The sequence below is a fragment of the Salvelinus sp. IW2-2015 genome, linkage group LG8, assembly GCF_002910315.2.
Source record: "Salvelinus sp. IW2-2015 linkage group LG8, ASM291031v2, whole genome shotgun sequence".
Taxonomy (NCBI): domain Eukaryota; kingdom Metazoa; phylum Chordata; class Actinopteri; order Salmoniformes; family Salmonidae; genus Salvelinus; species Salvelinus sp. IW2-2015.
Window position 1 is genome coordinate 32,548,629 of NC_036848.1, and position 12,203 is coordinate 32,560,831.

The window sequence follows — 12,203 nt, forward strand, 5'->3', positions numbered from 1 at the left end:
GCTTTATGGCTACGGACGTGAGTGCTACGGGTCTGTAGTCATTTAGGCAGGTTGCCTTTGTGTTCTCGGGCACAGGGACTATGGTGGTCTGCTTGAAACATGTTGGTATTACAGACCTAATCAGGGAGATGTTGAAAATGTCAGTGAAGACACCTGCCAGTTGGTCAGCACATGCCCGRAGCACACGTCCTGGTAAKCMGTCTGGCCCCGTAGCCTTGTTTKTGTATGTTGACCTGTTTAAAGGTCTTACTCACGTCGGCTACGGAGAGCGTGATCACAGTCGTCCGGGACAGCTGAGGCTCTCATGCTTGCCTCAAAGCGATTTAGCTCACCTGGTAGGCTCATGTCACTGGRCAGCTCRCGGCTGTACTTCCCTTTGAGTGAATGAACACAGTCATCTCTAGCCCTAGACCCATCTCACCCTAGCCCGTCGATCCCTACACTCTTACCACCCTCACCCAAAACCCCATCCAAACCACTCATGTCCCACCACTTCTCTTACTGTACAAACCACTCACGTCTCTCTTATCCAAGCGTCTCGTCCCCTTATCCCCATCCCAAGCCACCACTGACTGCATCTCTCCTTGGTTCCTACCCTCTCATGCCAACCCCAGACCTAACCACTTCCTTTTCCCACCACATTATCACTGTGTACACACACACACACACACACACACACACACAGTAGATTGGGTGCAGTCTTTATTTGAGCGCTCAGCCACTCCGTAGCCTCAGAGACATCACAGCAAATAGGGTGGGGAGCAGAATCAAAACAAAAAGTAGTTCAACACGTTTAAGTTCATTCATTCATATTCAGTCTCAACACAACCATTTAAAGTGCATTTCAGATTGAGATGTTTCTTTTTTGACAAGCTCACAAGAATTCAGTGACAATTACACAGATATAGATATTGGATATCATAGACATAAATAATTAGTATTGTGTACAACAGTATGCTCTCAATCGTTAATCGTATTGCACATATTAAATAACAGTATAGCAAACATGGAATTAAAACAGAAGTGGCAGGAAGATRAACACAAATACATGAGGAAACACAACCGATCCTCTGAGCAGAGTCCCTCCGTTTTAATTTCCTGTCATWGGTGAGGAAAATAAGTTATACAGTACAATGTACAGTCAATGTGATGCTAGCGAGGTGAAAGAAACAGGACAGTAGTCATACAGTACATCTGCCATATTGATTAGTATATTCAAAACAGACTCATGTTATGGAGTTTAAGTTCAGAGCAGTGATATCAGACGACAACAAAGCAGAAGATTATGGACCTGAACCCAGTCCTCACTGTCCATAAGATAAGTGGCCAGGACTTTCTAATTACCAAGTGACCTGACCAGAAGAATAAAATACATTTAAAAAAACTGGGGTAGTGATAGCCCAATTTTTCTTTGGCAGGTCACAAGGTCTGGAAAAACTCTAGGCCCCAACATCTGTGAAATGGTGATTTACTTAAGGAGAGTCCTACTTCTCCAGAATTAAGGAGCAGTGCACGGGGGGGGGGACAGACAACTGCGTTCCAAATAGCCCCCTATTCCCTATATAGTGCACTACTTTTGACAAGGGCTCATAAGGCTCTGGTAAAATTTAGTGCACTATAAAAGGGAACGGGGTGCCATTTGAGATAATGAGGAACATTAAACATGAATTGAACAGATCGTAATGAGCAGCAAACACATGCCGCTGTTTACAATGTAATTTCATGAATTAAACTACTGTTTAAAAAAAACGGAGGAAAAAAAGTTAAGAGCCTAAAACTGAGATTTGTTCTAAATTCGGGAAGAGACGAGCAGCACAGCGGCAGATCTACTTATGACTGCTCACAAGGACAAGGGGGCACACCAGAGTGCATTGAGACGGCAGCAAAGCAAATCYGAACACTTGAAATTCAAAACGTCAGGGCTGAGACAACACTGGAAGCATAGCTTGGCCTGCTTTTTGAATACAGAGGATGCTTCTGTAGTGAGACAGACACAAACAGGTTTGCCCTTCCCAGTCAGAACGGGTTGTCTGTGTGAGTCTGGGACAGTGAATACTAAGTGAGGTYGGCATGCTAACATCTGATAGCCTGGGAGAGCATAATACATCCCTGTGTTGAACCCTGTAGAGGGGCGGAGGGAGCCCCACTGGCAGCCAGATGCCGCAAGGAGTGGGATTCACCTGTGAACCCAAGGCAGACCTCCTTCCTCTTTCAGCAACACAGCCGGGCAGTGGGACCAAGCTCCAGAACCACACTCATCTACATAACAAAATGTTATGTTCAGGACTGCGGGAAAGGAAGTCACAAAAGCAGGCACTTCTGTAATACACAACAACAGCAAGAGTGCTTTACGGTGAATACTGCTACGTGATGCTATCCCATGCAGTCATTTTGAGGGCGAGTTATTTATTTGACATTTGTTTAATCTACATACCATAATATGGTAAGCCAAGCAAAGCTAGACAACCAAAAAATAATAATGCATGACTAACAAWTCACAACCCTTCTCAATAACTTTAATTCACTCCTATTTTGGGGGTTTTGGGTGAGAATTTCTCAGAGACAAACATGTTAGGGCTTCTGTTAAGATCTCGTTAATATTTTTTTTTTAAATATTCCTTCCCCCTGAACATTSTAAATCCTTTAAGTCAAGGACTCTGACTGTCAAACAGGAATTGATTAAATTAATCTCTTCCTCATCCCGACAAACCTCAAATAGTTTGTTTGTTCATCATTGAAGAGATTAAATGTATAAAAAGTATTTGGTTCTTATCTGGGTGGGATTGGAAGCAGCCGTGCATTCCAAATAGCAGAGTTGATGTTTTTCAGGTCCTGAGGCAGATTCAGAACAAGGTGATGTTGTACGCATGCGTTGTAGGGTTGGTGCAGAAAGCACTTCAAAACGCTTGACAAAAACCTATAAAGGTGAGTCCTCGTGATGGCCATTATGGGGCATGGCTTCCAATCATTTAGGAATGGGAAGACAAATACTTGGTGGCAGCAAAACAAGTGCTTCAGATATCAAGTACACTTACATCTGGCTTTACATACGCCCATAACGAGAAGGGTTCATGGAGGCAACCAGCTCATTGCCCATGACTATGTACCACTGTGACTTATCTTCCATGACTAGAGCACAACTGTGTTGCATAGAAAAACATGTTAAAGCTTTAGTTGGGGAAGAAGAAATGCCAAATTAAGTTACAGAAATAGGCATTTTTATTCTCGTCTTTGAGACCGTTTTGACTGGGTGACGTTCCGCTCATTCTACAACGTACACGCAGCCAACTGAATTGGGATCRAAAGATCAGTTATGACATCAAGGAAATAAGGACCTGATAGGTCAAGGGTACAAATGGTGCCCGTTGGCTACTACTTAAAGCTCTCAAGGACTAAACATAGTAACAGACCAGGAAGTAGTTAGACATGATGGCTTTGAAGAAAAGCAAATGAGTCATTGTGTCCCTCTCCACCCTCCTTGACACTCAGACTTACAATGAGTGCATCACGGTGGGTCAATCACCTTTTGAGGAAGGAGTGAGAGAAGTAGTAGTGGGGGGGAAAAAATGGAGGGTTAAGTCTCAGCGGATGTCAAAGGAGCATGCCTGGCCCTGCTATCAACAGGGACACACTGAGCGTGTGCGTAACCCACTCGACATCCTCACACCCCTCCACCGTGCCACTCAGCCGTGTTACCATGCCAACTGGATCCGACTCAGAATCATTACGGAATCACGTGGACGTTGCCACCAGCCTCTGCATTACACCAGCAACATTGTTTCATGCTAGGAAATTATTTATCTTTCTTTCTGTCCCCTTCCATTCAGGGACCTGGCCTGAAGCACGTCTGCTGTGTAGTTGGGCTGAGAGGCTGAGCTCTTCTCTGGTGCAGCCTCATTAAGGTAGCATGTGGGTGACCCTCTACCCACAGACCAAACTAGACCTGCTCATGATGGAAGCACGGGGGGAACAAAGAAGGCTCAGAGAGCACCAATTGCACAAGATGGCTCCTCTGATCTCTTTGTTGTCCCCGTGTCGCAATCAAACTGCACCACCACACAGACAAAGACAGATACAGACGCTCGGTAGACAGAAGGGTACAGTGCAACATACAGCTACTTTTGAGAGTGCACTTAAAAGCGTAAGGCATTCTCAGGGTACAAGGCAGAAATAATAAAGGTGTTTCAAAACCAGAGAACACAGGAGGCTGCTGAGGGGAGAACGGCACATAAACCATTTGTTTGATGTATTTGATACCATTCCACTGATTCCGCTCCAGTCATTACCACGAGCCCTTCCCCCCCAAATGAAGGTGCCACCAACCTCCTGTGAGAGGGACATACTACTGGCTGTGTAGCAAGGGGAACTTTAGAACATCACTCAGCAAGTAGAATCCCCCCCCCCAGTTTAGCCAGAGGGACAACATCTGATGTAACTAACTATATTCTCTAGTCTATACAACCAAATGTTCCCCTTCAAGTCAAAAGGGATTCTCTGTTCCTGTAACCSTTCCACTGTGTTATATTGTCTTAATCCCTCTACCACACTGTTACACAGAGATTATATCAGGTAAATTAAAGTTCCTGTCTACAGAGAAATCAAAGTTATACTAAGCCCAACCACTACATACAGGCAGTAAGTAAAGCTTGGCTTGACATGAACTTTCTAAGCCACGTGTCCTTCAGACAAGTAAGACTGATTTTTTTACTTGTCCGAAAATTCAAGTCACTTGTTTATCTATTTGTAAGGTTAAAATATTCAGTGTTCATGGAAAATCTTGACAGCATAGGAATTACTTGTCAATTAAGCTATTAAAAAATATATTTTCTTAAGACTTTGGCAGAATTACATGGCCAGTATTGAATAGGAGAGGATTTTAGCGCTTGCGAGACGGTTTTACAACCGGAGTATGCAGCATTTGTTTCATCAACTGCGCGCCCGTATCAACTGCGTGTCCGACATTTGCGGTTATACACGAGCGCAGGTGGAAATATATTTTAGGCCATCACATTAATACATGCTAATAGCTAAATAGTTAAGTAGTGAGAACAAGCCAATCTACACAATATGGCTGTTGTATGATATTACTTTACCTGCTGCGCAAATGCAGCTCTCCTCTGACAAGGTAATGCAAACTTTTCCAGCATTTTCATTCTCGACCAAAAATGAGCTATAACTGGGCAAATAACTCACTAACTAGCAATGAATATCAACATGTGCACATGCGGCTTGCTTTGATCTCAAAAACGCATCTCGTGACTGCATGATTGAAAGATCGCTTGTGCCTGTCAATGCAGGCCTACAATAATTATACTTTAAAGCGCTCTGCAGAGACACTGGTCCAATTCTGATCGGATTCGCCTAATTGTTTCAGTGATTTTTTTTATTTGTCCATTCGGACAACTTAAATCTGTATTCTTCATAACCAATTTTTTTTTTTCTTACTTGCCCCAGGAAAGCGGACAAGCATTAATGTCGAGYCCTGTAAAGTTCAACCCAATTGAGTATGTATATGTAACCCTAAATGCTATATTGAGGCCAGATRATGATAATAATGTGTTCCTACGCATGTTCATTATCTTGGGAAAAGTTTGGGCCAGAAAGTAAAGTTGCAATTGTAGCTTGTTGGGGCTGGAGGGAATAGAAAGTTAAGCATCCTGCCAGTTCCCACTTTGAAACAGAACTTCACAAAAACAATCTATTTATCTGCGCACAGACAGATAGTGTTGAAGCAAGTTTTTGAGGGGATAAACAATAAGCTGTTATGCTTGACTTCTTCGTCTCAGGCGATATCAAATGTGTGCATGGGACAATTTTTTTTGACCTCGAATGATTCTTATTGGAAGAGGTTAGATAAAATATTATTTTGGGTTATCTATTAAAGGACATAACCTATAAGTCTGCATGTCATCCTTTCTCACAGGGTAGACATGGTAACCTTACTAAGGGGAGGTCGGAAGCCTCTAGAAGAAGTCTGATCTTTTGGGTCTGAGTGGGTAGAGGGTGGTGCTGAATGGCCTTACTAGAGGGCACTGTTTGAGAAAGCAATCAGTGGCCCTTTGGCTTGGGGAGTCGTAAGAGGCTGGGAGGGCCTAGACCTCTGGCCTTGAGCCCRCCACTCTCTGGTTCTCTGAGGCCTGGAGTCTGTCTGGGTGCTCTGGTCCGGGGGAAGGCGGGCAGGGCAGGGCCCAGAAAGGAGGCAGAGGACTGGGGTGCGGAGCTGTAGCAGGGTTGACCTCTGGAGGCAGGTGGGAGCAGACTCAGCCGTAACTGTGGAGCTATGTGGCCCGGCCTGAGACCACCCCCACCCTGGATTCCTCTCACCACCCTGGGGAAGCCTGCCATGGACGTCTGGGTGGTGGTGGTTGTGGTGGTGGTGGGGCCTTCATGTGGCCTCTCAGGGATGGAGGCTTTCTTCAGAGAGCCGGGGGACTGCGGGAGACAAGGGGGAGGGATCCTTTTGGCTGAGTCCAGCCTGAGTCTTGATCCAGGGTGGGGAGGAGAACATGTCCGGCCCTCCGGACCCTCGGAGTCACTGATCTTCAGCTGGGTGCTGAGCAAAAGGCTGAGATCTTCTGGGCCAGGGACACAGCCAGCAGGAGGGGTGGAAGCAGGGCTAGGGCAAGCCAGGCCAGAGCGGGAGCTGTGCTGGGCCTTGCTGGCCAGACTGTCCCCCCAGCCACAGCCAGGGTTAAAGGAGGCTGGCTCACTGGGGGCCTCGGTGTGGGCTGAGTTTGTTAATCTTTCCTGGGAGTGGGGTTGGTGCTGCCTGTTGGGCCATGGCCTGGAAGGCTGTAGTATTTGAGGCTGGGGGAGGAGAGAAACATACGTTAAGCATCTAAAACGGTATATAAACAAAACTATAGCTAGAACCATTGTACTCCATCATAACAAAAATAATCAACTCTAAATCATTTCTGTTCTTTGGCTTTTGAAACAAATATTTTGTACAGTCTATTATGCCTAAGCAATGTTTTTCCCAAAACAGCAGTGTCAGTCTCTTGACAGTTGCACAACAAGCCCACAATTCCCACGAGGCTGTACAATGTGTACCGTAACACCTCTCCCTTTTCTTATGAAGGTAGAGAAAGAAACAAACTGCGCCACATTCAACACATGAAACGCCGTCGGAGATGGCGCTTTTGATTCCGGGGACTCTTTGGAGTCTGCAGCCAGGCTTGTCACAGTGCTGCTGCGTGCTCCAGTACAGTAGTCGCAGTCTCTCTGCACTTATTAGCCATGATGTACCGCTGCAGAGGCTGGGTAGGAGAGGTCACCAGCACCATCAAAAGAGCCCTCCTCCTGCCTGCAGACTCGCTCGCCTGACTACACGTTGCTTCCTCCAATGACAAATAAGGCTGACATAGGATGGCAGTAGCTCTCCCGGGCTGTGTCTGGCCACCAGTCACCAGCGTACCAAGGTGCCCTGGCGTGCCGCCATGCCAGCACATCCTTAATTAGTGTAAAGGTTAGCGTGCACGCCGGGGCATCAGGGGCCTACTTCAGCCCGCTCATTAACATTTAACGCTGCTTTTTGGGTGGGGAAGATGGCGGCTGCCCGGCCTCATACACACCTACCTGTCAGTCAAACCATCACACAATATATATATAAATAAAAGAGAGAGAAGCAGTAGACAGGCTAGCTGACTCAAAGGGAATTATCCTGTCAGATGACTCGTCTGTTTGGAGGGTGGGAGTTGGAGGCTGGCCAGGGCAAGAGGAAGTTGTGTATTTATCACAGCTGAAAACACGACAACAAATCCCCATGGAGAGGAAAGGTGAGGACTTAACTGCCTTTTTTGGGGCRTTTATCGCCATGGCCGATTAATTAAGGCCGATTTCAAGTTTTCATATTCGGTAATTTTTGAACGCCGATTATGGCCKATTACATTGCAATCCACGAGGAGACTGCGTCGCAGGCTGATCACCTGTTACGCGAGTGCAGCAAGAAGCCAAGGTAAGTTTCTAGCGAGCATTAAACTTMTAAAAAACAAAATCAATCTTAACATAATCACTAGTTAACTACACATGGTTAATGATATTACTAGTTAACTAGCTTGTCCTGTGTTGCAATCAATCACAGCCCACTTCGCCAAAAGGGTGATGATTTAACTAAAGCACATTCGCGGGAAAAAAGCACCATCGTTGCACCAATGAACCTAACCATGAACATCAATGCCTTTCTTAAAATCAATACATAAGTATATATTTTTAAACCTGCATATTTAGTTAAAATAAATTCATGTTAGCAGGCAATATTAATTAGGGAAATTGTCACTTCTCTTTTGCGTTCAGGGCAAGCAGAGTCAGGGTATATGCAGCAGTTTGGGCCGCCTGGCTCGTTGCGAACTGTGTGAAGACCATTTCTTCCTAAAAAAGACCGTAATTAAATTTGCCAGAATTTTACATAATTATGACATAACATTGAAGGTTGTGCAATGTAACAGCAATATTTAGACTTTAGTTACGGCCGATAAAATATGGAACGCTTCCGTACTTCTCTGAAAGAAASAACGTTTTGTTTTCGATATGATAGGTCATTAATATGGTCAAATCCAGAAACTAAGACTCGTATTTCTGTGTGTTTATTATATTATAATTAAGTCTATGATTTGATMATTGATAGAGCAGTYTGACTGAACGGTGGTAGGCATTCAAACTTTACTGCGTTTGCCAGCAGCTCTTCGCAATGCTTGAAGCACAGCGCTGTCTATAACTTCAAGCCTATTCAACTCCGAATTTTGCATTATTTAAACCAAATTCAACAGGTTTCCTTATTTATTTGAGACTAATTTATTTATGTGCTATATTAAGTTAAAATAAGTGTTAATTCAGTATTGTTGTAATTGTCATTATTAAATATAATATATAATAAAAAAAAGTTTTTTTTAATTTTTTTAATTTTTTAAATCGTCCGATTAATCGGTATCAGCTTTTTTTGGTCCTCCAATAATCGGTATCGCGTTGAAAAATCATAATCGGTCGACCTCAAATACTAACCTATTGACAGAGTGAATAGAAGGAAGCCTGAACGTAATGAAAATATTCCAAAACATGCATCCTGTTTGCAACAAGGCACTAAAGTAATACTGCCAAAATGTTCCTGAATAAAAGGGTTGTTTGGGCAAATCAAATACAACACATTACTGAGTACCATACTATCCATACTTTCAAGCATAGTAGTGGCTGCATCATGTTATGGGTATGCTTGTATTCATTAAGGAGTGGGGAGTTTTAGGTAAAAAAAAACGAAGGAGCTAAGCACTGGCAAAAACCTGGCTCAGTCTGCTTTCCACCAGACACTGGGAGATGAATTCGCCTTTCAGCAGGACATTAACCTAAAACACAAGGCCAAATCTACACTGGAGTTGCTTACCAAGAAGGCAGTGAATGTTCCTGAGTGGCTGAGTTACAGTTTTGACTTAAATCGAAAATTGAAAATCTATGGCAAGACTTGAGTGGTTGTCTAGCAATGATCAACAACCAATTTGACAGAGCTTGAAGAATTTAGAAAATAATAAAAATGGGCAAATACTGTACAATCCAGGAGTGGGRAGCTCTTAGAGACTTACCCAGAAAGACTCACATTATGTTRGGTACAATAAAAGGCCACTAAAATGTGCAATTTTGTCACAACAAAATTACACCGATGTCTCAAGTCCTGAGGGAGCTTGCAATTTGCATGCTGACTGCAGGAATGTTCACCAGAGCGATTGCCAGATAATTGAATGTTAATTTCTCTGCCATAAGCCGCCTCCAACTTCTTTTTAGAGATTTTGGCAGTACGTACAATCGGCCASACAACCGCAGAGCACGTGTATGGCGTCGTGTGGGCGAGCGGTTTGCTGATGTCAATGTTGTGAAAAGAGTGCCACAAGCTACGGACAACAAACAAGTTTGCCTTTTATCTATGACAATTTGAATGCACAGAGATACCATGATGAGATCCTGAGGCCCATTGTCGTGATAATGCAGGCCCCATGTCACAATCTGTTCACACTTCCTGGAAGTGTCCCATTTCTTCCACGGCCTGCATACTCACCAGACATGTCACCCATTGAGCATGTTGGGGATGTTCTGGATCGTCGTGTACGACAGCGTGTTCCAGTTCCCGACAACATCCAGAAACTTCGCACAGCCATTGAAGAGTTGKACAGTCCACAATCAACAGCCTGATCAACTCTATGCGAAGGAGATGTGTCACGCTGCATGATGCGAAGGAGATGTCACGCTGCATGAGGCAAATAGTGGTCTGATCCACACGTCTACTTTTTTTTTTAAGGTATCTGTGACCAACAGATGCATATCTGTATTTCCAGTCATGTGAAATCCATAGATTAGGGCCTAATGAATGTATTTCAATTGACTGATTTCCGTATATTTCAACTAAGTCAGTAAAATCTTTGAAATTGTTGCATTTCTATTTTTGTTAAGTGTAAATATCTGTATTTAATTTTCGATAAATGTGCAAAAAYGTCTAAACATTTTATTATGGTGTATTGTGTGTAGAKGGGTGARAGAAACAATTCAATCAATTTTGAATTCAGGCTGTAACAAAATGTGGAATAAGAATAACTGTAAATGCAGTTCTTTTGATCCGTTGCACAGTGATCTGTGTACATAAATGTTCACATGTATAGCTTTGAGCTTCGACATCTCAGCAGATCAGACGCCTCAAAGTTTAGCCTTACCAGTCCTCAATTTATCACCACCATTCATTGACTATGGAGATGAATTCAGTAGTCCACACTGCCATCCGCTGGCCGCCGCTTTGCACTACACCACCGTGCCCAGTTTATATTTAAGTAACTTAGCAGACCATTTTATCCAGAGCGATTTACAGGAGAAATTGAGATTAAGTGCCTTGCTCAAGGGCACAGACAGATTCGCACAGGGATTTGAACAGGCGACCTTTCTGTTACTGGCTCAACACTCTTAAAACGCTAGGCYAACTGCCACTGGACCTAGCCCATCCTCTGGCACTGTGCTTAGAATCATTTACACACCACACTCCCCCTTATGTATTGGGCCGATCTCTGGCTTTAATGTCAATGCTGCTTTGATGGTCCTGGGGCTATTTCAACAGGAAAAACATTTTCCCCTAGAGTCCAGATAGTCAGGTACAGCAGGAACAGGTTCAGTCAGCAGGGTCCAGGACCTGAGAGTAGAGTAAGAGAGAAGAGGGGCCCCTGGCCCCTTTAGTAGTCTGCAGACTGACTGAAGGGGAGGGGGGGGGGGGGGGGGGGTCTGGCCTCTGGACGAGGCTTCATAAATAATGGATGACAACTCAAGGGGATTAGGGAGTGGCAGCTAACGACAGGTGACACAGCTTTCTTGAGCCCATCGTAGCAATGGAGAGGAGGAGAGAAGGGGAGCCTGGTTTATAAAGCCCAGCAGGTGCTTCAAGGAGGGATTCACCTTGCCTTCCCCTCAAAGCCAGAGAGGGACACAAGTGCATGCATGGGTGGGTGGGGGGATGGATAGTACCGCTCTACTGCCAAACCAGAGCTTTCCACTCGTCCACTCCCACCCACCCACCGTCTCTCTCTCTGCATTCATCACCTCGCCACCCGATCACTGATGTTCCAAAAACTGCTCAGCTCCGCTAATTTTATTTTAAATTCTTGCACGTCTGAATTGACTMCAAACACATTCGAATAATGACAATGGATACCCACAAGCAATTTCCAACGAGCACACAGGATTTCAATACTAATTAAAATTATTATAAAAAGGAGAGGGGGAAAAAGACCATAATGGAGTCTGCCGGATGACGAGACATGGGGGAAAGAATATACATTTGTAGACCAGTTCCATCTATCAACGTCCCCCCATGCATTCACCACAAAAATAACATATKGAACCATGCAAAGAATTTCATTGCCAATGAAGGCCATAGAGATATGTTCAATTAATTTGTTTATGCGGACAAGTTCTTGCCTGGTTTAGATCTTATCTGTCGCAAATATATCAGTTTGTCTCTGTGGATGGTTTGTYCTCTGACAAGTCAATGCAAAGTTTCGGTGTTCCTCAAGGTTCCATTTTAGGACCACTATTGTTTTCAATATATATGCTAGCTTGGAATGCTAGCTTGGAATGTCATTTGGAAACACAATGTCAACTTTCACTGCTGTGCAGATGACACACAACTGTACATTTCGATGAAACATGGTGTTTCAGACACATGGATGGCGGCACATTTT

At 44.1% G+C, this 12,203-nt stretch overlaps 1 protein-coding gene across 3 annotated transcripts in view; it reads right to left on the reverse strand.

Annotated features, from left to right (window-relative positions):
• Positions 1 to 689: 689 nt before the first annotated feature.
• The window catches only part of LOC111967744 (serine-rich coiled-coil domain-containing protein 2), a 94,818-nt gene continuing 83,304 nt past the window's right edge, over positions 690 to 12,203 (reverse strand). The window contains exons 10-11 of one of the 3 annotated variants that reach the window (XM_070444881.1): positions 1,531 to 6,807; positions 690 to 1,453 (exon numbers count right to left, since the gene is read on the reverse strand). In XM_070444881.1, coding sequence (XP_070300982.1) covers positions 6,049 to 6,807 — 759 coding nt within the window. In that variant the 3' untranslated portion in view covers positions 690 to 1,453; positions 1,531 to 6,048. Of the gene's footprint in view, positions 1,454 to 1,530; positions 6,808 to 12,203 lie in introns of those variants that run through there. The other 2 variants (XM_023993067.3, XM_023993066.2) reach the window with 2 other exon arrangements.